Source organism: Salmo salar, chromosome ssa19 (genome assembly GCF_905237065.1).
Source record: "Salmo salar chromosome ssa19, Ssal_v3.1, whole genome shotgun sequence".
Classification (NCBI taxonomy): domain Eukaryota; kingdom Metazoa; phylum Chordata; class Actinopteri; order Salmoniformes; family Salmonidae; genus Salmo; species Salmo salar.
Genome location: NC_059460.1, coordinates 13,306,765 through 13,333,755, shown reverse-complemented (window position 1 = coordinate 13,333,755; position 26,991 = coordinate 13,306,765). Strand labels below are relative to the sequence as shown.

The following is a 26,991-nucleotide window of genomic DNA, read 5'->3' as shown; positions in this document are numbered from 1 at the left end:
CACCCTATTTCCTATAGAGAGCACATCTGACAGGCACCCTATTTCCTATAGAGAGCACTTTTGACCATCAGGATAAGATAAAAAATTATTTAAATCTTAAATTACCTAAACAACTACTAATTTCATGCATAAAGGTCTTACAACAGAAATACAAACCCACCCTATGAACACCATGGAAACCGCACTTCCAGTTCGCCACTTCCTGTCCAGGCTAATGAAAGGACAATGTATCATGGATAGAAACTACAGTTTCCATAAAGGGAATTATAAACACACTGTCTGGCCCCTACTTACCTGAGGGTACTTTCTCCCCTACCTACGTCAGTTCTCCCATAATGAAAGACCTCACTCTGAGGCTGGGGATGACCTGGTTTACTGTTTGGGTCTGGGCTGGGGTTGCTGCACCAACGACCTGCTAAAGGAGCACTCAGGGAGCTTGAACAAACAGTAAGACCCAGACCAAGCTCAGAAATATGGAACCTAGAACCTTTGGAATACGGGACCTATTTTAATATCCCTCTCTCTCTGCAACTGGATATTGAACTTCCTGATGGGAACAACCCCAGGTGGTGAGGGTAGGCAACATTACTTTCACCACACTGACTCTCAACACGTGGGCCCCACAGGGGTGTGCGTTTAGTCCCCTCTTGTACAACCCTGTTCACCCACGACTGCGTTGCCACGCACGACTCCAACACCATCATCAAGTTTGCTGACGACATGGTGGTGGTAGGCCTGATCACCGGTGAGGATGAGACAGCCTACAGGGAGGAGGTCGGTCAGTGATCTGGCATGGCACTACTTAGGGTGGTGCTTACAGCCCAGTATATCACTGGGGCCGAGCTCCCTGCCATCCAGGACCTTTATAACAGGCAGTGTGAATTGAAGGCCCAGAAAATTGTTAAAGACTCCAACCACCCAAGCCATAGACTGTTCTCTCTGTTTCCGAAAGGCAAGCAGTACCGGAGCGTCAAGTCTGACACCAACATGCTCCTGAACAGCTTCTATTGCCAAGCCATAAGACTGCTAAATAGCTAACAAAATGGCTACACGGACTATCTGCATTGACCCTTATATTTATATTTTAGACTCACAGGACTCTACACACTCACACTGATACTACAACACACACACAGACACACACACACACACACACACACACACACACACACACACACACACACACACACACACACACACACACACACACACACACACACACACACACACACACACACACATACTTAATTTGCTCACACAAACATAACACGCACACACATTCATACTCTCTCCACACACGCACACACACGCAGGTATAATCATAATATACGCTGCTGCTACTCTGCTTTTATCATATCTCCCGATGCCTAGTCACCTTACCCCTATACATACTGTATCTACTACTACTACAGTAAAGGTGCTATCTTAGAAAATGTTCTATCTAAAACCACAAAGTGTTCTTTGTCTCTCCCCATAGGAGAACCCTTTCTAAGAGTGCACCACTCCAGTATCTCTGCACATTGTAAATATGGTACTGGCACTGATCCTGTAACTAGCTTACATACTGTCTTGTGTTATTTTTATTTATTTTTATTGTGTGTTTTTGTTCTACTTTACTTTATTTTATAGTATAATATTTTTTACTACTGATACTGATTACAGCATTGTTGGGAAAGAGCTTGCAAGAAAGGCATTTCTGTGTACTTATGCACATGACAATAAAACTTGAAACTTGAATAAGGCGCCTTCTCAGAGGACTTCTAACCTGCTGGTCCCAGATCAGTTTGAGCTGTCTTACCAACTCCTAAGGTCGCTGTGTGAGTATTACAGCACAAACAGATCTGCAACCAGCAGGCTTCTGGATCTCTGCTGAAGTTCCCACCCACTGTTAAGAAAGTGACTGAGAGATGTCAGATCTGAAACATCTGCTCCACATAGCTCTAAAACTTACAGTTTTTTCCAACTGCTTACACACAAAATCTTTTCATGTCACACGATTTTTGAAACCTCTCACTCAAAGTGCAAAACTACACACCAAATATCCAAAACCATAAGCTATTTCTCAGCCTTTGACTCAGTTGTCAATTGCATAAAACACTTTTTTCAAAACACTACACACAATTCTCTACCTAAAACACAAAAATCTAACAGGAAGTGACTTGCTTTCCTTTTCCAAACACATCCAATCAAAATGCTACACTTATTCACCAGGTCACACACACACTCCTCACATGTGCAAACACTAATTGCTTAACTGATCACTAACCCATCACTGCTTTACTGTAGTATAGGCCTATAAATAGTTCAAAGGTCAGATTACCTGTTTTGAACAATGGATGCCAACAATGGACAGGGAGCAAGAGGAGTAGGAGGGAGAGGCAGGGGACAACAACGAGGACAAATTCAAAGACAAAGAGTTGGAAGAGGAGGAGGAGTAGGAGGAAGAGGAGAGGACGAGGGCAAAGAAGAGAAGGAAGGAGAGCCATCTCTGATGAGATTAGGGCAACACTTGTTGATCATGTGATCAACCACGGTTTGACCATGAGAGAGGCTGGACTGAGAGTCCAGCCCAACTTGAGTCGATTTACAGTGGCGTCCATAATTCGAACCTTCAGAAATGAGAACAGGTATGCAACTATCTAATGACTATTTTAGCATTACAGTAATGTACTGTAAAATACGTATGACTGCATAGTATTGCATAAACATTTGTAACTCTAAGCCACCCATTTACTGCACTGGATTGAATGAATGAGGTTGGTTATCATGCTGTACTACATTGTTTTGTACATTGTTTACAGTTCCTATGCTGAACACATACTGTGTTTGAATTCTGTACAGAGTGGAAAGGCAAAGACATCATGGAGGACGAGGACGCTTGTTTACAGATGTACAAGAGACTGCAATTATAAATATGGTTTAAGCCAACAATGCAATTAGGATTCGAGAGATAAGAGAGCATATCTTGAATAATGACACCATATTTAACAACATCAATGCTGTAAGCCTGTCGACCATACAACGCATCCTCCAACGGCACCGAGTGACGATGAAACAACTTTACAAGGTGCCATTTGAGAGAAACTCTGACAGAGTCAAGAATATGCCACAAGACTTTGTAGAGGTATGTATGCAACACTACTTCCAGTACTTCAGACATACCATATTTACTTATCTGTATATCCTTTTGTCTGTTACAGAGAGTATTGGAGCTGGATGCCCATGTAATTCGCCATGAATTTATTTATGTGGATGAGGTTGGCTTCAACCTCACCAAAACCAGGCGCCGCGGAAGAAATGTAATAGGACAGTGGGCAATTACCAAGGTCCCTGGACAGCGTGGGGGTAATATAACTATGTGTGCTGCCATCACTCAAAACGGGGTCCTCCATCACAATACCACACTGGGTCCGTACAACACCGGCCATATGCTCACTTTTCTGGATGCAATTTACACAATGCTTGTCCCTGATCCAGATCAGGAGCCTGCTAGATTTGTGGTTTTATGGGACAATGTTAGTTTTCACTGGGCTGTTCTGGTCCAAAACTGGTTTGCCACCCATCCACAATTTGTAGTTTTGTACCTACGCCCATATTCACCTTTTCTAAATCCCATAGAGGAATTCTTCTCAGCCTGGCACTGGAAAGTGTATGATCGCCAACCCTATGCCCGCATGCCGCTTCTCCAGGCAATGGAGGACGCATGTGGGGACATAGATGTTGCCTCTGTCCAAGGTTGGATACGCCATGCTAGGAGATACTTCCCTCGATGTTTGGCAAGAGAAAACGTATCTTGTGATGTGGACGAAGTATTGTGGCCAGACCCAGCCCGGAGAAGAGATGAAGTGTAGTTTAGCACTGGTGACTGCCCCCCCCTACCCCACACACACAATTGTGTTCTTTACTGTATTCTAAACAATATACTTTTGGTTTACATATGTTTATGGTTTTGTTGTATGCTACTGTATACAACAGCAGGCCCAAATCTTTACTGTTGGCTACTGTCATATACAGCTGAGAAAGTATTTCTCAACGTGACCAGCTTACTAATACAGTTGAAGTTGGAAGTTTACATACACCTTAGCCAAATACATTTAAACTCAGTTTTTCACAATTCCTGACATTTAATCGTAGTCTTAAGTCAGTTAGGATCACCACTTTATTTTAAAAATGTGAAATGTCAGAATAATAGTAGAGAGAATGATTTATTTCTGCTTTTATTTCTTTCTTCACATTCCCAGTGGGTCAGAAGTTTACATACACACAATTAGTATTTGGTAGCATTGCCTTTAAATTGTTTAACTTGGGTCAAATGTTTCGGATAGCCTTCCACATGCTTCCCACAATAAATTGGGTGAATTTTGGCCCATTTCTCCTGACAGAGCTGGTGTAACTGAGTCAGGTTTGTAGGCCTCCTTGCTCGCATACATTTCTTCAGTTCTGCCCACAAATTTTCTATGGGATTGAGGTCAGGGCTTTGTGATGGCCACTCCAATACCTTGACTTGGTTGTCCTTAAGCCATTTTGCCACAACTTTGGGAGTATGCTTGGGGTCATTGTCGATTTGGAAGACCCATTTGTGATTAAGCTTTAACTTCCTGACTAATTTCTTGAGATGTTGCTACAATATATCCATGTAATTTCCCTCTCTCCTCATGATGCCCTCTATTTTGTGAAGTGCACCAGTCCCTCCTGCAGCAAAGCACCCCCACAACATGATGCTGCCACCCCTGTGCTTCACGGTTGGGATGGTGTTCTTCGGCTTGCAAGCCTACCCCCTTTTCCTCCAAACATAATGATGGTCATTATGGCCAAACAGTTCTATTTTTATTTTATCAGACCAGAGGACATTTCTCCAAAAAGTACGATCTTTGTCCCCATGTGCAGTTGCAACCTGTAGTCTGGCTTTTTTTATGGTGGTTTTGGAGCAGTGGCTTCTTCCTTGCGGAGCAGCCCTTCAGGTTATGTTGATATAGGACTCGTTTTACTGTGGATATAGATACTTTTGTACCTGTTTCCTCCAGCATCTTCACAAGGTCCTTTGCTGTTGTTCTGGGATTGATTTGCACTTTTTGCACCAAAGTACGTTCATCTCTAGGAGACAGAATGTGTCTCCTTCCTGAGAGGTATGACGGCTGCGTGGTCCCATGGTGTTTATACTTGCGTACTATTGTTTGTACAGATGAACGTGGTACCTTCAGGCGTTTGGAAATTTATCCCAATGATGAACCAGACTTGTGGAGGTCTACAATATATTTTCTGAGGTCTTGGCTGATTTCTTTTGATTTTCCCATGATGTCAAGCAAAGAGGCACTGAGTTTGAAGGTAGGCCTTGAAATACATCCACAGGTACACCTCCAATTGACTCAAATTATGTCAAATAGCCCACCAGAAGCTTCTAAAGCCATGACATAATTTTATGGAATTTTCCAAACTGTTTAAAGGCACAGTCAACTTTGTGTATGTAAACTTCTGACCCACTGGAATTGTGATACAGTGAATTATAAGTGAAATAATAAAGTCTGTAAACAATTGTTGGAAAAATTACTTGTGTCATGCACAAAGTACAGTGAGGGAAAAAAGTATTTGATCCCCTACTGATTTTGTACGTTTGCCCACTGACAAAGAAATGTTCAGTCTATAATTTTAACGTTCGGTTTATTTGAACAATGAGAGACAGAATAACAACAACAAAAATCCAGAAAAACGCATGTCAAAATGTTATAAATTGATTTGCATTGATTTGCAATTTAATATTTGACCCCCTCTCAATCAGAAAGATTTCTGGCTCCCAGGTGTCTTTTATACAGGCAACGAGCTGAGATTAGGAGCACACTCTTAAAGGGAGTGCTCCTAATCTCAGCTTGTTACCTGTATAAAAGACACCTGTCCACAGAAGCAATCAATCAATCAGATTCCAAACTCTCCACCATGGCCAAGACCAAAGAGCTCTCCAAGGATGTCAGGGACAAGATTGTAGACCTACACAAGGCTGGAATGGGCTACAAGACCATCGCCAAGCAGCTTGGTGAGAAGGTGACAACAGTTGGTGCGATTATTTGCAAATGGAAGAAACACAAAAGAACTGTCAATCTCCCTCGGCCTGGGGCTCCATGCAAGATCTCACCTCGTGGAGTTGCAATGATCATGAGAACGGTGATTAATCAGCCCAGAACTACACGGGAGGATCTTGTCAATGATCTCAAGGCAGCTGGGACCATAGTCACCAAGAGAACAATTGGATACACACTACGCCATGAAGGACTGAAATCCTGCAGCGCCCGCAAGGTCCCCCTTCTCAAGAAAGCACATATACATGCCCGTCTGAAGTTTGCCAATGATCATCTGAATGATTCAGAGGACAACTGGGTGAAAGTGTTGTGGTCAGATGAGACCAAAATGGAGCTCTTTGGCATCAACTAAACTCACCGTGTTTGGAGGAGGAGGAATGCTGCCTATGACCCCAAGAACACCATCTCCACCATCAAACATGGAGGTGGAAACATTATGCTTTGGGGGTGTTTTTCTGCTAAGGGGACAGGACAACTTCACCGCATCAAAGGGACAATGGACGGGGCCATCTACCGTCATATCTTGGGCGAGAACCTCCTTCCCTCAGCAAGGGCATTGAAAATGGATCGTGGATGGGTATTCCAGCATGACAATGACCCAAAACACACGGCCAAGGCAACAAAGGAGTGGCTCAAGAAGAAGCACATTAAGGTCCTGGAGTGGCCTAGCCAGTCTCCAGACCTTAATCCCATAGAAAGTCTGTGGAGGGAGCTGAAGGTTCGAGTTGCCAATGTCAGCCTCGAAACCTTAATGACTTGAAGAAGATCTGCAAAGAGGAGTGGGACAAAATCCCTCCTGAGATGTGTGCAAACCTGGTGGCCAACTACAAGAAACGTCTGACCTCTGTGATTGGTCCCGTGTGGCTCAGTTGGTAGAGCATGGTGCTTGCAACGCCACGGTTGTGGGTTCAATTCCCACGGGGGACCAGTATGGAGAAAAAAGAAATGTATGCATTCACTACTGTAAATTGCTCTGGATTAGAGCGTCTGCTAAATGACGTAAATGTAAAGATTGCCAACGAGAGTTTTGCCACCAAGTACTAAGTCATGTTTTGCAGAGGGGTCAAATACTTATTTCCCTCATTAAAATGCAAATCAATTTATAACATTCCTTACATGCGTTTTTCTGGATTTTTTTAGTTGTTATTCTGTCTCTCACTGTTCAAATAAACCTACCATTAAAATTATAGACTGATCATTTCTTTGTCAGTGGGCAAACGTACAAAATCAGCAGGGGATCAAATACTTTTTTCCCCTCACTGTAGATGTCCTAACCGACTTGCCAAAACTATAGTTTGTTAACAAGAAATTTGTGGAGTGGCTGAAAAACAAGTTTTAATGACTCCAACCTAAGTGTATGTAAACTTCTGACTTCAACTGTACATTTACACTGCACCGAACACAAATCCCAAATCTCAGGGTGTAGCCAGCTGTCAGTTTCATGTATGATTTGAGACAAAATGCATTTTAATTTTCTACTGTAAAGTGATATCGCTGTAATCACTGTAAAATATATTTTACAAATAAATCCTTGATGGTCACTGTGAGAATGTCTCTCTCTCAATTCAATTCAATTCAATTCAAGGGCTTTATATCTCTCTCTCTCTCTCTCTCCCTCACCCTCTATCTATGTCTCCTTCTCTATCTCCCTCTCTCTCCCATAAAATTCCACCGAACCTCTGCCAGGGGCTTGGGCTGAGTGCATAGTCCTGGGATGGGGAAAAAGTATACCGTTCCTCCCCTCACCTGTGAAATTTCAGAGGGAGCCAGGGTGAAAGGGGGCATTGTTTCCCCCCTAGAGGAATGCCCCGTGTTGTCCTCAAATAAAGGCTTAATTTGCACAGGAATTTGGAAGCTCCTTGAGACTTGAGAACATAGAGGAGATCTTGGGTTGATGTACTCAGGTGGGACTGGTCACTAACTGGTCAGTGGGTTGTGTAACTGTAGATTAATATGCCCTCATTTTCAATGAGATATGAGTATGTGACAGTAAGGAACTTCTGTGATGATGTTATCTGATTAGTTTTTTTCTTCATATTTCAGATTACTTTATCATACATTATAACATCCCAGATAGTAACCAACTGTTTGAAGGGCATTTTCAAAACTGTCTCGAGAAGCTTGCCTCTATCCAAGATGAAGTGTGACACAGGGAACTAGTTTGGCCTGGAATGAATGAGTGACAGAAGTTGACAATTTTGCTTAGTCAGATGCCAACTATACAGGCCCCTGAGAGAGAGAGCCACTTGGAGCCACTGTGGACAATGCACTATGGTTAGGACAACTGGGGTAGTTGAGGAAATATATATTAATACTGGATTCATTGTCTTGTCTACAATAGTTTCAGGGGTTGTTGTTCCTCATTACTCAGACCAACTAAGTAATAACATTTACTTTCAGTTGTCTGTGTCTTCTTAGTAGTATCTCTAGACAATCAAAGACAAAGAAAACGGTGAGTATACCTCCAATACTGTGATGTGCTTTGTGCAATGGGTTTCAAACTAAAACCTCTCATTTCCCATAGTTCATAAACTTTAGGAACCTGACTATTTTATTGATAATGTTGACCTCTACTGGTGAAAGGAAAGCGATACACTCAAGTAAATAATCCTAGTGATGGACATCCTGATTAACCAACAGACTTTGAACTCTTGGTAGGCGGTCAAATGTGTAAACATCCAATCATCGACCATTTGGGGCGGAAGTGGTTCGCATGCGCTCTTGGTTGCAAGACAAACCTATATTAGGTAGCAGGTATGTGGCAAAAACAGTTCTTTCAATTCATAAATGTTTTTAATTACAATGAGCTACTCATTGAATGACGTGTTGTAATGTTATATCTACATGTACGACATTGAATGGTAGAGAATGTGAATTACACGCTTGTTACAAACATCAGCTTTTCTAGCTGATGCAGGTCCAATAGCTATCTAGCTAGCTACCTACTGTACTTGCCTCGGAGTCTGAGTTGAGTTCATCGACAAAATGTTAGGTCTGTGTCTGGACGCTGTGGGAAATTAGCTATCAGAAAGGAATAACCAAAGAAAGCTTTGATATGTTGGATATCATACCGGTGTGGGTTTTGTTTGGCAGGCCGGGTTCGGCCGAGAGGATTTCAGAGGATAAACTAGCAGGTTTCATTTCGCTGAACACTGTATAGTTAACGGGTGGGAATAATTTGTGGAACGTTCGAACAGGAATCTGTTGCAAAAACGTCGTAAATAACAAGGCTGCCAACAAACAACGCATACAAAGTTGTATAGCGGCAGAATAAGATACCCGGTAACGTAGGGCGTGGGCTTTTTAATTACGTTTTTCACTCCCAATGTATATTCCGAAACATGTCTGTCCTCACTCTGGTAGTCTATGGACAAACGTTAAGAATAAGCTACGTGGTTAGTTGATGCCTATTCAGCAGCTAGTTAGCGAGGTGAATTGGTCATGCTACTTTGTATGCGTTGTTTGTTGGCATCCTTGTACTTTACGAAGTTTTTGGAACAGATTCCTGTTGGAACGTTCCACAAATTATACCCACCCACTTTAACTGTCAAGATAATGTTAACACTTGAGTAAATGAGGAATACAAGGTCAATTGAAAGCAGGTTCTTCCACACAGGTGTGGTTATTGAGTTGTTTAAAGGAAAATTAAGAATACAGTTTGTATGATGCGTTTTGCATCATATGATGCTGCATTTTCAAATACAATTTTATTGGTCCATACACATATGATGCTGCGTTTTGCATCATATGATGCTGAATACGTCATACCAGCTGTATTTCTGTTTTTGAAAGCTATATCTCTTGAAAACCTGATTGCTGACATACAAAACAGTTTGGGACTATATCAACAATGGACTAATGAAACGAATACCAAAAGATAGTTTATGGGTGGAGTTTTCCTTTAAGCAATTAACATACATCATGCTTTTAGGGTCATGTATTAAAATGCTGTGCAGGTCATTATTTTGGTCATTAATCTTTGCTACCATGGCTATGCCCGTATCAACAGGTCACTGAATGGTTTGATTAGCATGAAAACGATGTAAACCATATGCCATGGGCATCTCAGTCACCAAATCTCAACCCAAATGAACACTTATAGGAGATTCTGGAGATGCGCCTGAGACAGTGTTTTGCACCACCATCAACAAAACACGAAATGATGGAATTTATTTTGGAAGAATGGTGTCGCATCCCTCCAATAGAGTCCCAGACATGTGTAGAGTTTATGCCTAGGCGCATTGAATCTGTTCTTGCTCTTGGTGGCCCAACACCATATTAATAACACACTTTATGTTGGCGTTTCCTCTATTTTGACAGTTAACTGTACACGACAGCAACTAGCTAGCCAGCACAGGTTGATCTCTCTCAATAATGTGGGTTATTTCCCAGCCTTGTCATTGATTCTCCTTTATCTGCACTCTGATCTGAGAACACAGGGTAGGTAAAAGCCCAGTTCCTATAAATCACTACAGATAAAGTAAAGGAGACAAGGGATTCACACCATTGCAGATGCATACTTACAAGCCACCATATTGCATTCATCCCTCCCTCAACAGTAACATTAACTCTCGTAGCTCGTTAGCTTTCTTTTTCTATCCCCAGGTAATGTTACCGGGTTAGTCAATGTATTCTGATCCATCTCTGACAGCGCTATGGCGGGTGAGGACGAGGAGTTGGTCCAGTCGAGGAAAAGTAGAACTCTGATCATCCGCCATCTCCCTGCTGACCTGTCCAGGGATGAGAAGCAGGATCTACTCAAGTACTTTGGTGCCGTGGGAGTCAGAGTGTTCTCTGATAAAGGAGTACTGGTAGGTCAGACCATGTAGCCCACTGCCGTATCTACAGTCTTAAGTGGCTACGGTCTTAAAACAGTCGATTTTTCACAATAAACAACACCATCATGATGACAAAACAACATGAAATCAAAAAACACAATCCAATAGCCCATTTAATACATCACTGAAGCTGGAGATTCATATCTCCCTCACTAACTTTAACACCAGCTGTCAGAGCAGATCACTGCACCTGTACATAGCCCATCTGTAAATAGCCCATCCAACTGCCTCATCCCCATACTGTTATTTTATTTATTTTGCTCCTTTGCACCCCAGTATCTCTACTTGCACACTCATCTTCTGCACATCTATCACTCCAGTGTTTAATTGCTATATTGGAATTATCTCGCCACTATGGCCTATTTATTGCCTTACCTCCCTTATCCTACCTCATTTGCACACACTGTATATAGACCTTTTCTATTTTATTATTGACTGCATGTTTGTTTATTCCATGTGTAACTCTGTGTTGTTGTTTGTGTCGCGCTGCTTTGCTTTATCTTGGCTAGGTCGTAGTTGTAAATGAGAACTTGTTCTCAACTAGCCTACCTGGTTAAATAAAGGTGAAATAAAAAATATATTTTTTTTCAACAATTGTACATTAACTCAAAACCGCTGGGCCTTGATGGACCACCTTCAAGCTAATGAGCAGTCATTCTGCCAGCAACATTCTAACAGTGTAATTTATATATTTCATAGCCTATAAGTGCAAAGTGGCCTTGATAAATAGTGACACTCGGCACAAATGTAATAATTGCATTATAATTAATGTGTCGATATGACGGCAGTCAAAAATAGTCAATTATTGTCAGCTACGTGCTTTTATTGTGTACATCTTCAGGCAATGGCATCAGTTGGATTTCATTTAGCTGTTATCCCTTGTCCTAACAGTTGACACAATTTCATAACTTTCACTTCCTTGACACAGTTTGACTGACGTTCGTTTGGTTGTCGCATAATAGTCTCCGGTTTTCTCTTTGTGTTCCCGTTGTCTTGTCATTCTTCAGCACCGTTGTACGGCTGAGCGGGTGCCTTATTTTGCGCAGCGTGAAGGAGCTTGCCTCTCACTTTGTTCATGGTGCCGGCCAGACTTGTTTCCTCTGCAAGCAACTTGTTCGCCAATGACAGTGAAGTTAATAAATTGTCCATGGTGACATTTCTCATGAGGTCTCCGACATTCGCTCACCTGCTGCCCGATGTAGATATTTTCACAGATATTGAAAGCCGTTCAGCATGTACAATTACGCCTACTATAACTGTGTAGCCTACTCCAAGTATGGCCAGAGTAGACTGATAAAACTGCTTTTATTTAGTGGACTGAAGTAGGGTACATACCATTTTAAGATTAGAATGGATCAGTACAATAGAATGCCCCCCCCCGTTCTTCATTCATAATTGGTGATTACACAATTATGCATCGTTCGCTTCCCCTCGCTCATCAACTCACCCATTCTCCCCTTTTCTCCCCATCATACTGGAGAATGCGTTTCCACTTCTCCAGAGTCCAATGGCGGTGAGCTTTACACTACTCCAGCTGACTGTTGGCATTGCGCGTAGTGATCTTAGGCGCCAGACGAACAGTTCTTGTGCTGACGTTGCTTCCAGAGGCAGTTTGGAACTCGGTAGTGAGTGTTGCAACTGAGGACAAACGATTTTTACGCACTTCAGCACTTGGCGATCCCGTTCTGTGAGCTTGTGTGGCCTACCACTTCGAGGCTGAGCTGTTGTTGCTCCTAGACGTTTTCACTTGACAATAACAGCACAAATAGTTGACCGGAGCAGCTCTAGAAGGGCAGAAATTTGATGAACTGACTTGTTGGAAAGGTGGCATCCTTTGATGTGCTACGTTGAAAGTCACTGAGCTCTTTCGTAAGGCCATTCTACTGCCAATGTTTGTCTATGGAGATTGCATGCCCATGTGCTCGATGTTATACACCTGTTAGCAACGGGTGTGGCTGAAATAGCCAAATCCACTAATTTGAAGGGGTGTCCACATACTTTTGTGTACATATAGTGTATGTGTGAAATTCATTTTGGCATAGTTTAGATTCAGGTTTTGAGGCAATTATTGGTGTGATTATCAGAGAAGGAGAGGCAATGGGGAAAACAATACAAAATAATGACTTGTCCTTTCTTTTTATGATATTAAGATTTTAACACCAACAGTGTGTTATTTAGACTTATTTAGGAAAAGTCAAGGACGGATATTGACTTAAATGGCAGAGTAATAAATAACTGCAAAATCATGAGCAGTCACAATGACTGCTTTAGCCGTTCTCGTGTTAATGCCATTCAATTCTTATACCTCCAGAGACACACAGCCTTTGCAACATTTGCGAGTGAAAAGTCTGCAGCAAAGGTAGGCTAATTGTTTCTGCCTTCAGTAGCAGTTCATTATCATATTACATGATGTAAATTAGAGTTGTAGTAAAACCTGTATTCTCTCCCCTGTCCTGCAGGCTCTGAGCAGGCTTCACCAGCTACAGATCCTCAACCACACCCTGGTGGTGGAGTTCGCCAAAGAGCAGGAACATGTGACGGTGCTGAAAGACCCACCTGTGTCAGACAGGTAATTTACCTCAACTAGGTGAGGCAGTCAAATATGTTCAATTGAAAAGCAAAACTTGTCTAGTGTGTATTAAACCCTTTATTTTTCTCAGTGCAACAGATGGCAAAGATGTGAAGAAGAAAAAGGAAGTGACACAACCGAGTATACCACTAATAGAGACTGGCACTGCACCCAAACTCGGGTAATTGTGTGCGTGCATGTGTGTGTCTTGAGACTGATGCTGTGTGTGTGTGCTGCCTGGGGGGAGACTGACTGAGACTCAGCCGGAATCTCCAATGAGGAGCTGTCAGCATTCTCATGTCCAATTATAACCCCAGGTCTCAGGTCTGTGGCTGAGCACATCAGCAGTGGCAGGTCAGGTCTGTGGCTTGGTGCTCGGTAGTGACATCAGCAGTGGCAGGCCATCTGCCGCTTCCAGTTGGTGGCACCAGGTGGCCTTTGATAAAGACACTCAGGGCTGAGGTGTAAGGTGTCATGCCACTATGAGAAGTCACCTATCCTATACATCACACACATTGGAGGTTGATTTGTCTGTCAGTTATTTGAGGGTATGTGCTTAATCGTTGTTGGATGAAATGCATGTGTACAGTCATTTTTTGTAATTACGTGGCTTTGAAGCTCCAGTAAGCCTACAGCAAGACTTGCAGCAAGTTGTGCTTTAGGGACGGTTTCTCAGTCCTATACTGAGTGTTTTTTAGTCCAGGAATAGGCTTATTCCAGGAAAGCGGCCCATTGAGTTCATGTTCCCTGCACATTCAGTTACAAAATATAATTTTTATTGCAGGTAATGGCTTTTTTAATTAAAAGGCCCCCATACCCTGAGTGTAAATAGACTTTGAATTGAATGAGTTTCAGCCTCCGTGGCTGGCCCAGCACAGAACAGGGCCTAGCCTAAGCTCAGACCTTAGTCATTACACGAGAACAGACCTTGAGTAGATGCTGAGATGGCATACTGTTCCCAACATCCCTGAAGAGGAAGTGTGATATTGAGTATATTTCAGTCGCATGCTGTGCAGGTTGTTAAGGAGAAAGGCAGCCAAAGCCCGCTACTAAACCTCGGTAGCCTGCTTACATATTTATGCGGCCCCATTATTTAGACATATATTGTTTCTGGTATTATTTCTGCGTGTTGGGAGACCGTACGTTCGTAGGTAGCGCTTGACATGTTTTATGTGCTAATTATTCTCTTTCCTGTGGCTTTTTTTGTCCCTCATTCTCTGCAGGTTGAAATTTCAATCAAATCCCAGTCTGAAATATTTATATCCACCTCCTTCGAATGGGATCCTGACAAACATAACACATGCCCTTCTGAGCGTTCCAAACTTTTACGTTCAGGTGAGTACATCCTGCAAAGTGATATTTCCTTCTGTGTTGGTTTATTTCGGAGAGCATGCTGGGAAATGTATTTATTCAAATATATATCCTCATATCTCTGCTTTTATTTATTCCACAGTTAATGTCCTTCTTTTAACCTTAGAGAAAAACAATTGTGTTAACAAAATAGCATTTATATATTATTATAAGAGGTCCAAATGGACTCAGAACATTTTTTTTTCTTCTAATTTTAACATTCTCCCTAGTGTTTTTTTTATTTTTTACCACATCCAACACACTTTAAAGATCAAACAGAAAACATTTGCCTTGGAAATTACAATTAAGGGTGCGTTGCAAATTTATAATATTAAGGCTAAGTGGGAGGCATGAGTAAAGGGTTTAACATTTGCCTCCATGCTGCTGGGCTGCCCTTCTTACTCTGTGGGAGCTATTCACATTTGGAGTAGCTCATAATGGTCTCTTGGTGGTGCTAGTGTGTTGTGGAAAAGCATGCTATTGTCCTAACAATGCAGGCACTCTCCTCACTCACTACCTCACCCACTGTATAGTTCCATTGGTAAATGTTGCAGACATATGCTCTCCTTGCAATCTGTGTTGCATATGGAGCTGAGGTCACAATGACAGTGTGTTTGTGTTGCTAGCATAGATGTCAAAACCAGTAGATGGTGATAGTGCTGATTAGAGGTCAACCGATTATGATTTTTCAAAGCAGATACCGATTATTGGAGGACCAAAAATGCCGATACCGATTAAACGGGCAATTTTTTAATATCTATTTTGTAATAATGACAATTACAACAATACTGAATGAACAATGAACACTTTTTTTAAAACTTAATATAATACATAAATAAAATCAATTTAGCCTCAAATAAATAATGAAACATGTTCAATTTAGTTTAAATAATGCAAAAACAGTGTTGGAGAAGAAAGTAAAAGTGCAATATGTGCCATGTAAAAAAGCGAACATTTAAGTTCCTTGCTCAGAACATGAGAACATATGAAATCTGGTGGTTCCTTTTAACATGAGTCTTCAATATTCCCAGTTAAGAAGTTTTAGATTGTAGTTATTATAGGGCTATTTCTCTCTCTACCATTTGTATTTCATATATCTTTGACTATTGGATGTTCTTATAGGCACTTTAGTATTGCCAGCCTAATCTCGGGAGTTGATAGGCTTGAAGTCATAAACAGCGCTGTGCTTCAAGCATTGCTAATAACTGGTGTTTGAATGAATGCTTACGAGCCTGCAGCTGCCTTCCACCGCTCAGTCAGACTGCTCTTATCAAATCACATACTTAATTATAATATAATAAACACACAGAAATACGAGCCTTTGGTCATTAATATGGTCAAATCCAGAAACTTTCATTTAGAAAACAAAACATTTATTCTTTCAGTGAAATACGGAACCGTTCCGTATTTTATCTAACGGGTGGCATCCCTAAGTCTAAATATTGCTGTTACGTTGCACAACCTTCAATGTTATGTCATAATTATGTACAATTCTGGCAAACTAATTAGTCTTTGTTAGGAATAAATGGCCTTTCAACAGTTCACAACGAGCCAGGCGGCCCAAACGGCTGCATATACCCTGACTCTGCTTGCACTGAACGCAAGAGAAGTGACACAATTTCCCTAGTTAATATTGCCTGCTAACATTAATTTCTTTTAACTAAATATGCAGGTTTAAAAATATATACTTGTGTATTGATTTTAAGAAAGGCATTGATGTTTATGGCTAGGTACATTATTGCAACGATTGCTTTTTTCGGGAATGCGCTTTTGTTAAATCATCACCTGTTTGGCTTAGTTGAAGTAGGCTGTGATTCGATGATAAATTAACAGGCACCACATTGATTATATGTAACGCAGAACAAGCTAGTTAACCTAGTCATATCATCAACCATGTGTAGTTAACTAGTGATTGTGAAGATTGATTGCTTTTTTATAAGATAAGTTTAATGCTAGCTAGCAACTTACCTTGGTTCCTTGCTGCCACAAGGTCCTTTTGATGCTGCACTCGCGTAACAGGTGGTCAGCCTGCCACGCAGTCTCCTCGTGGATTGCAATGTAATCGGTATAATCGGCGTCCGATTTTTATGAGAACTTGAAATCGGCCCGAATTAATCGGCCGACCTCTAGTGCTGATGTCATCCACGTATTCCTATTGAAAACTCCCGTTGGCTCATGAAGTCGTAAGTATTTGAATTTGAGTTGTGCCATATTGCTGAATGGCACCAAACAATCGCTAAGGATCATGGTGAAAGTGGCCTGAACTAACAAAGGATCATGGTTGATGTAGTCGTTTCATCCTGACAGAGGTAGCCTCCTCACCCGTGATTTGTTTGTGTCAGCATGTATGACGACAAATGTAATAGTCAGAATGGATCACTATTTCATAAAATATTTAGATTTGTATCGAATGTTCAAATAATTCACTGTGGGGATTGAACTTGATCATAATAAACACATTTTAAAATCCAAAATGGCAGCCCAAATTTTTGTGGGGCCGATCTGGCGATCATAAGTTACGCATCAGCCGCCCAGCAGTGCCTGTGACTTCGCGCTCCAGACCAGACACTGGGGGACTGGTTGCTAGTGTGTGTTTGTGATGTTGGCCAGTCATGCCAATCCGCCCAGACGTTTTACAATAAATAATTTGATTCAGAGCTTCAGCTAGCTAAGCCTTTAAGAAGTGGAGCATTGTAGTCTGGGTGCTACAGTACAGTGTGTTGTCATCCAACAGGTCCTTCACCTGATGAACAAGATGAACCTACCGTCTCCGTTCGGCCCCATCACAGCAAGACCTCCGATGGTGAGATTACCGGATCACACTCCAACACACAGATTAGTAGATTATATACTAGCTTCATTTCATATTCTAAAACACAGATTAATAATCTATAGATTGTTCAATAGCTAGATTACGGGGACCATACTCCGAAAGACCCAGATTATTGTCACAACTAGATTGTCCAATACCTGTATATTATACACTAGTTAGATTTCAATCCCATCTGTGGATGTAGACTAGTGTTACAACTTTGTGTGTGATTGTATGAAAGCTTGTGTACTGTAGCAGGTCTTGTAAATTCAGGCCTCAATTAATATACTCTCTCTTTCTGCTCTTAGTATGAAATGCATCCTGCCCCCCTCCACCAATGCCGCCCCCCTATCCTCCCCACTACCCCCCCTTACCAGCAGATGAGATGGACCTCTCCAGCGAGGAGGGGTCTGAGTATGAGAGTGGAGATGACGAGGACAAAGAGAGGTGAGGGACCAATCACACTACTTTATTGGCGATTGATGGAAATTTTAACCAATAAAGTCAGTTTAGAGGCTGCCCCGTGTCGATGTATTTTGGTCTCAAGCCAAATGATTACAAGAGAGATGAGATTTTGGCGATTTTGTGTGGTAGCTGTACCTGTATTTTTTTTCTTCACAGCTAGGAATTTGCTCGAGCATATCCAAATGGGTTGTTGCAATGCATGTTGAGTCACATTATTCTGACAATATTTCACAGTATACCACTATTTCCCCTGTGCCATTTCTAGAGCAGTCATCATTTGCACAGTGGCGTGAATGTCTAGGCTGCCTTTATTTTCTTTTGTTGATTTCTTCTCCAGGATGATTCGCCTGATGGGTCTGGTCAACCAAGCATGCAAGAGACCTCTGAGAACTAAAGTGTCCTCCAAGAGAAAGAAACCCAAGTTCAAGGATCTTCTCTTTGTCCCCAAGCCCGACTCTCAGAGGTACCCAGCCGCTCATGCACATCAACCCTCTCCCTTTTCTTCTTAATCTATTCTCAACTTTAAAATATGCAGTTTTCTGTTTGAAAGGTACAGGGTTGTCTGTCTGAAGGGCCAGACAACACAACTAGCTGTGAAGGATTTATCCTCCTTCCAGACATTTCTCACTCGTAATAGTCCCCCAATGTGGCTTCGACTGCATATTGGATATCTGCCTGCACCTTGTGTAACCCCAAAATAGATCAGACCACAAACTCAGTTTGAAGAGAGTAGAAATACAACACACGCACCCTTAATGTTCCCTAAGTCTACTCAGTGGCCTGGGAAATATCAAGCTGACCAGAAAAAAAGATCAACTAGCTAGATTCACAGATGAATACAGTTTACTGTGCCCAGTGCCAGACCCTGGTGTTTAGTGGTCTATTTTAGCTTTCTTGTACCAGACCCTGGTGTTTAGTGGGGTATGTTAGCTTTCTTGTACCAGACAGACCCTGGTGTTTAGTGGGGTATGTTAGCTTTCTTGTACCAGACAGACCCTGGTGTTTAGTGGGGTATTTTAGCTTTCTTGTACCAGACCCTGGTGTTTAGTGGGGTATGTTAGCTTTCTTGTACCAGACCCTGGTGTTTAGTGGTCTATTTTAGCTTTCTTGTACCAGACCCTGGTGTTTAGTGGGGTATGTTAGCTTTCTTGTACCAGACCCTGGTGTTTTTAGGGTGTATTTTAGCTTTCTTGTACCAGACCCTGGTGTTTAGGGTGTATTTTAGTTTTCTTGTACCAGACCCTGGTGTTTAGGGTGTATTTTAGCTTTCTTGTACCAGACCCTGGTGTTTAGGGTGTATTTTAGCTTTCTTGTACCAGACCCTGGTGTTTAGTGGGGTATTTTAGCTTTCTTGTACCAGACCCTGGTGTTTAGGGTGTATTTTAGCTTTCTTGTGCCAGACCCTGGTGTTTAGTGGTCTATTTTAGCTTTCTTGTACCAGACCCTGGCGTTTAGTGGGGTATTTTAGCTTTCTTGTACCAGACCCTGGTGTTTAGTGGGGTATGTTAGCTTTCTTGTACCAGACCCTGGCGTTTAGTGGGGTATGTTAGCTTTCTTGTACCAGACCCTGGTGTTTAGTGGGGTATGTTAGCTTTCTTGTGCCAGACCCTGGTGTTTAGGGGGAATGTTAGCTTTCTTGTACCAGACCCTGGTGTTTAGGGTGTATATTAGCTTTCTTGAACCAGATCCTGGTGTTTAGGGTGTATTTTAGCTTTCTTGTGCCAGACCCTGGTGTTTAGGGTGTATATTAGCTTTCTTGTACCAGATCCTGGTGTTTTTAGGGTGTATATTAGCTTTCTTGTACCAGACCCTGGTGTTTAGGGTGTATTTTAGCTTTCTTGTACCAGACCCTGGTGTTTAGTGGTCTATTTTAGCTTTCTTGTACCAGACAGACCCTGGTGTTTAGTGGGGTATTTTAGCTTTCTTGTACCAGACCCTGGTGTTTAGGGTGTATGTTAGCTTTCTTGTACCAGATCCTGGTGTTTAGGGTGTATTTTAGCTTTCTTGTGCCAGACCCTGGTGCTTAGTGGGTTAAGTTAGCTTTCTTGTACCAGACCCTGGCGTTTAGGAGGAATGTTAGCTTTCTTGTACCAGACCCTGGTGTTTAGTGGGAATGTTAGCTTTCTTGTACCAGACCCTGGTGTTTAGTGGGGTATTTTAGCTTTCTTGTACCAGACCCTGGTGTTTAGTGGGGTATGTTAGCTTTCTTGTACCAGACCCTGGTGTTTAGGGTGTATTTTAGCTTTCTTGTACCAGACCCTGGTGTTTAGTGGTCTATTTTAGCTTTCTTGTACCAGACAGACCCTGGTGTTTAGTGGGGTATTTTAGCTTTCTTGTACCAGACCCTGGTGTTTAGTGGGGTATTTTAGCTTTCTTGTACCAGACCCTGGTGTTTAGTGGGGTATGTTAGCTTTCTTGTACCAGACCCTGGTGCTTAGGGGGAATGTTAGCTTTCTTGTACCAGACAGACCCTGGTGTTTAGTGGGGTATGTTAGCTTTCTTGTACCAGACCCTGGTGTTTAGTGGGGAATGTTAGCTTTCTTGTACCAGACCCTGGTGTTTAGTGGGGTATGTTAGCTTTCTTGTACCAGACCCTGGCGTTTAGGGGGAATGTTAGCTTTCTTGTACCAGACCCTGGCGTTTAGGGGGAATGTTAGCTTTCTTGTACCAGACCCTGGTGTTTAGTGGGGTATGTTAGCTTTCTTGTGCCAGACCCTGGTGTTTAGTGGGGTATGTTAGCTTTCTTGTACCAGACCCTGGTGTTTAGTGGGGTATGTTAGCTTTCTTGTACCAGACCCTGGTGTTTAGTGGTCTATTTTAGCTTTCTTGTGCCAGACCCTGGTGTTTAGTGGGGTATGTTAGCTTTCTTGTACCAGACCCTGGTGCTTAGTGGGGTATGTTAGCTTTCTTGTACCAGACCCTGGTGTTTAGGGTGTATATTAGCTTTCTTGTACCAGATCCTGGTGTTTTTAGGGTGTATATTAGCTTTCTTGTACCAGACCCTGGTGTTTAGGGGTGTATTTTAGCTTTCTTGTGGTCTCAGTGCTCCAGGGTCCATCTTGCAGCCATCAGATGTGTTTGAGCAGCCCCAGCCCTGCGGACAGAAGAAGATTGAGTTCCACATTTCAGCAGACGTGTCGGCCATACTGGAAGGAGGAGGAGGCAGCTCCACCCAGCCACAGGAGCCCACTGAGCCAGCTGAGGAGGCTGAAGGTAGGGCCTTTGACTCGGACTCGCCACAGGACCAGGCTGCACCCCTCTGGGAAACACACCGACTACCCACAGTTTCAGTGGTCTAAGGTTACATCCAAAAGGGCACCCTATTTCCTATATAGTGCACTACATTTGGCTTTGGTCAAAAGGAGTGCACTGTATAGGGAAAAGGGTGCCATTTCAAAGTGAATCCATAAGTCATTTACAGTACCAGTCAAACGTTTGGACACACCTACTCACTCAAGGGTTTTTCTTTATTGTAGAATAATAGTGAAGACATCAAAACTATGAAATAACACATATGGAATCATGTAGTAACCCAAAAAGTGTTAACCAAATCAAAATAGATTTTAGATTCTGCAAAGTAGCCACCCTTTGCCTTGATGACAGCTTTGAATACTCTTGGCATTCTCTCAACCAGCTTCATGAGGTAGTCACCTGCTATTCATTTAAATGAACAGGTGTGCCTTGTTAAAAGTGAATTTGCGCATCATTTAGCAGACACTCTTATCCAGAGTGTCTTACAGGAGCAATTAGGGTTAAGTGCCTTGCTTAAGGGCACATTGACAGATTCTTCACCTAGTCAGCTCGGGGATTGGAACCAGCAACCTTTCAGTTACTAGCCCAACGCTCTTAACCTCTATGGGCTAGGTGGGACGCTAGCGTGCCACCCGTGGTGCACTCCATCAACAGCAGGTGCATTTCAAGAGCGGCAAATTTGAATCCAAATAAATGTCAAAATTCAAATTTTTCAAACATACAACTATTTTACACCCTTTGAAAGATAAACATCTCCTTAATCTAACCACGTTTTAAGATTTCAAAAAGGTTTTACGGCGAAAGCATAAATTTAGAGTATGTTAGGACAGTACATTTACAAGAGTTGTGTGTAATGTTTTGTCAAGTCAAAGACAGGGTCACCAAAACCATAAAACCAGCTAAAATGATGCACTAACCTTTTACAATCTCCATCAGATGACACTCCTAGGACATTGTTAGACAATGCATGCATTTTTAGTTCTATCAAGTTCATATTTATATCCAAAAACAGCGTTTTACTATGGCATTGATGTTGAGGAAATCGTTTCCCTCCAATAACCGGCAGTCAAGTCAGCGTCACAAATTAAATAATTAAAATTAGAAAGCATTGGTAAAATATTATATTGTCATTTAAAGAATTATAGATTTACATCTCTTGAACGCAATCAACTTGCCAGATTTAAAAATAACCTTACTGGGAAATCACACTTTGCAATAATCTGAGCACTGCGCCCAGAAAAATACGCGTTGCGATACAGACTAGACGTCATGTTGGGGAGATCTAAAATCGAAAGTACTATGTAAATAATCCATTACCTTTGATTCTCTTCATCAGATGTCACTTCCAGGTATCACAGGTCCATAACGAATGTAGTTTTGTTCAAAAAAGCTCATCATTTATGTCCAAAAATCTCCGTCTTGTTAGCACATGATCTAAGCCAGCCGGACTTCTCGTCATGAACGAGGGGAAAAAATATATTTACGTTCGTTCAAACATGTCAAACGTTGTATAGCATAAATCATTAGGGCCTTTTTTAACCAGAACATGAATAATATTCAAGGTGGACGAATGCATACTCTTTTATAACGTATTGGAACGAGGGTACCCAACATGAACTCGCGCGCCAGGTGTCTAATGGGACATCATCGTTCCATGGCTCTTGTTCGGTCAGATCTCCCTCCAGAAGACTCAAAACACTTTGTAAAGGCTAGTGACATCTAGTGGAAGCAATAGGAAGTGCCAAAATATTCCTCAGCCCCTGTGTTTTTCAATGGGATAGGTTTAAAGTCAATACAACACATCAGGTATCCACTTCCTGTCAGAAAATGTCTCAGGGTTTTGCCTGCCAAATGAGTTCTGTTATACTCACAGACACCATTCAAACAGTTTTAGAAACTTTAGAGTGTTTTCTATCCATATATAATAAGTATATGCATATTCTAGTTACTGGGTAGCATTAGTAACCAGATTAAATCGGGTACATTTTTTTTATCCAGACGTGCAAATGCTGCCCCCTAGCCCTAACAGGTTAACTGCTAGGCTACCTGCTGCCCCTAGATGGAGCTTCTATTCCTTGAGACTTGAAGAACAGTTCAAAGGGGGAATTTAACTTGTCAACTAAAAAAATTGAGAAGAGAATATTATAGCCCACACAAAGGTTATAATAAAGCTTTAGCACATTTTGGATGGTAATAATGAGTAATCAGAATTATGTAAAAGGAATTTTAATTGGAACATCTGTGATTCCATGTTTACAATACATGGATTAATTTCAATCAGTAGCCGCACTACCATATGCTGTATTGTATTTCAAGGCTTCTATAGAATGCACTATAGAATTATCAAAGCAGGAAGGTGTTTCACTATCAGGATTAGAGAAATGTCATCTTGTGGCACTGTGTCGTCACCTGCCACCCTGACTGGCTGTCTCAGCTTGTCTTATCTTCTGTCTCTTATAAGCCACCGTCTTCCCATGAATCCACTCTCATCCCAACTCCCGAGAAATAAAACGTATCTAAAAAGTCCAAGGCAAAAGATTGTCTAAGGCATAGAAGACAAACTGTGGCAGGTTGGTTTTTGGATTAGTCTTGTTTTGGGGCGCTGATAAACAACCCGTTTTTAAATTATGTAAAGGGGGTTGGGGTGTGATGAGGAGGATCATTTGAAAAAAGGATCTAGTTCTATACTGAGAATGTATCAGAACAGCCCTGGCATTCCGCCGCGGTGGGCGAGCACGCACAAGCTGGATGTGTGTGACAAGTTTCCAGAGGATTTGTATAAGCTCTCTGCTCTTCATCATTTTGTGTGTGTGTGCGCACGCACCTCAGAGTTAACCTCCAGGCTACAGTTCCCAACTACTTTTTTCCTCAGCCTCAAGTGAAAGTTCCATGGAGCAGTGCTTGCTGAATGCTCTGTTTTAAAACGGTCCGCATGGCAATAGCAGTCAACAAATGCTCTAACAAACGTATTATTTATTGCAGCTTGTCCACTCATTACAGTAGATTGGTTCAGCCTAAACGCATAATAAGATTTCCAATGTATTTATTACATAAGCCAAATTTAACATGACATTTGAGACTAATAATCCCCTATTTGTCCCAGTAGCAGCTGAGGAGATGCAGGCCACCACCACTACAGAGGAGGATCCAGGGGAGGGCTTTGGGAAGATCTACCCTGCTGCCCAGGCCTCCCAACTGGAGGAGGAGAGTGATGAGGACGAGGATGTCCCCTCTGATGTCATCTCCAGGAAGGAACTGGATAAGGGACGGCTGTCCAGAGACGGTACGCTTACTTACCAGATCACTAGTCTGTTACTACAGCCTTTGATCAACAGACAGAGACGGTACACTTCTCACTTTAACAGACCACTACACTACTCTGTCTGGGTAGCTCAGACGCCACTCTCTAAGCATTTCAATGTTTGAAAGGGCACCATTACTTGAAAAGTCCGAGAGAAATGCGTAGTGTCTGGATTTGTAACTGTTGTGAAGCGTTGTTGGCAATGGGTCTGCTAGACTGGTTGTTTGGTTCCAACTCACTTGTTTATAAGATCAAATAGAAAAGAAAATGGGGGTGTTGAGATCAAACATGCCTTTTAATGTAGCAATGTATTCTGACTGTAGGGAGTGACTCAATGTTTGGCCTTGAATTGAAATAAGGTTTGAATTGCCATCAGATTGGCAGAGGCACCCCTGTGGTCTTTTGTAGCTGTGTTTATTGAAGTAGGACTGGGGTTGACTGGGTTCTTCTCTTACTTCTTTTAAACCAGAGATAAAAAGGATGTCCGTGTATAAAAATTATGAACCTGGAGAGCCGACCAGCAGACTTTACGTGAAGAACATCGCCAAGTCAGTGGAAGAGAAAGTAGGTACCTTTTTATACTATAGAGTTGACAAACTTTCAATATGTATGTTTAGTTTACACACATTTGCATCTAGTCTTCTGCTTCTACCGTCTAATTGCATCAAATCATGTACAATGTGGTGTTAAGATGACTATGTTGGTGGTGACTATTTGTTCTCTGTATTGCAGGATCTGAAATACATCTATGGGCGATACATTGACGTTTCATCTGAGGCAGAGAGAAATATGTATGTATGAAGACATTTCTTGCGGTGTACGGTGCTTCAAATCAAAATCAAATATTTCGGATATCTTCATGAGAATGATCTGCGTCACTTCTCTCCCCCAGGTTTGACATAGGGAATGTGTAGACCAGGTATCAGTGAGAATAACCTCTCCCTTGTCTCTGCCTAAGGTTTGACATAGTGCTGATGAAGGAGGGTCGTATGAAGGGCCAGGCATTCGTAGGTCTCCCCAGTGAGAGGAGTGCAGAGAAGGCCCTGAGAGACACCAACGGTTACGTCCTCTATGACAAGCCCCTCGTCGTTGTATCCTTTACTTCTAATCACGTATAAAACAGATAAAATATATACTTTCAACAATCATTAAGAATATACTTGTTTAGTTCATTTAAAAAATGGAATCAAAACAGTTTTAAGTTATAAAGCTAGGTTGGTTTTGAAATTCTCCAGAGATGCATATTACGCTTAGTGGATCACAGTTTGTGTGATGTTTCCTGTACAATATTTTAACTCTTTCAGACCTTAACTCAGACCTTCCAGTCATTTGCCAGGTCTGCCAGACCTAAAGCGGACACCCTGGACCCCAAGAAAGGACCCAAACGAACCCGATGAACAGGTGAGAAGGGTTCTTCTGCTCCTCTAGGTCCATATTATGTTGTCTCACTGACTTGTCTCATTGAAAAAGAGAAATGGAACTCTTGAAATATAGCTCCTTTGCTGAATGTTGATTCAAAGATAGGCCTAATCTGAGAAATTCAAGCTATTTATTTGTGAAATTATAATAGTTCTGTATCTAAGACATGATCCCTATATTTATCTAAAACACTATCTGTATCTTTAAATTTTTTGTTGAAGATATTGATGTCAAGTTGAAGTTACATGGTGATAGTGTGGCCCAGCAGTCAGTACCATTTGTATCCTTCTGATTCTGTCATATCCTTTCCAAAGCACATCATACCATCACGATACCTGTGTTTTCCTCCTCTTTGGTACACATTAGACCCATAGACAACCATGCCGTTCTGAAATACCCTTGGAGATAAAACACCAAACATTAAGCATAGCTCTAATATCCAGTGAAATCAATAGCAGTTTTAAAATGATAGGTTACGACCTAACATAATTGTTTTTAAAGAAATCACAGTATACAGTCTTATGGGTTTTTCTTTTCTGATGAGGGACATAATACATACCTGTTTGTATCCTTCCAACATGCACACACACACTGATTCTTGCTTAAATTGTAGCGCCTGGAGTCAGTGTTATTTATCTGAAATGTTCTTCTCCCCTGATAAAAAAGAATATGTTGCTATGAGATGTAGTATTTTTAATCTGTGAAATTCAATATTTGACATCTCCCCTGTTTGGTTCTGAACTACAGGTGATGGAATCCTCTGCAAACTGAAGACAACACGTTAGGAATATAATTTCTTCATTTTTTTTTTTTAAATAAAATATTTTTTATATATATATATTGTCTGTCTATAAATACCTACTAGTCCACTGTAAGGTCTTTTTTTGTTTTCTTTAATACTTTTTTGTTTGGTA

At 41.7% G+C, this 26,991-nt stretch overlaps 1 protein-coding gene across 1 annotated transcript; it reads left to right on the top strand.

Moving 5' to 3' along the window:
- Window positions 1-8,689: 8,689 nt before the first annotated feature.
- On the top strand, window positions 8,690-26,910 carry rnpc3 (RNA-binding region (RNP1, RRM) containing 3). Its single transcript, XM_045702105.1, has 16 exons — window positions 8,690-8,825; window positions 10,723-10,882; window positions 13,221-13,268; window positions 13,369-13,478; window positions 13,570-13,659; window positions 14,702-14,813; window positions 17,563-17,644; window positions 17,970-18,087; window positions 18,443-18,568; window positions 21,149-21,318; window positions 24,461-24,640; window positions 25,128-25,222; window positions 25,391-25,449; window positions 25,617-25,749; window positions 25,984-26,059; window positions 26,299-26,910. Exons 1-15 carry the CDS (start codon window positions 8,785-8,787, stop codon window positions 26,053-26,055), a joined length of 1,596 nt encoding a protein of 531 aa, XP_045558061.1. The 5' UTR covers window positions 8,690-8,784; the 3' UTR covers window positions 26,056-26,059; window positions 26,299-26,910.
- The last annotated feature ends 81 nt before the right edge of the window (window positions 26,911-26,991 follow it).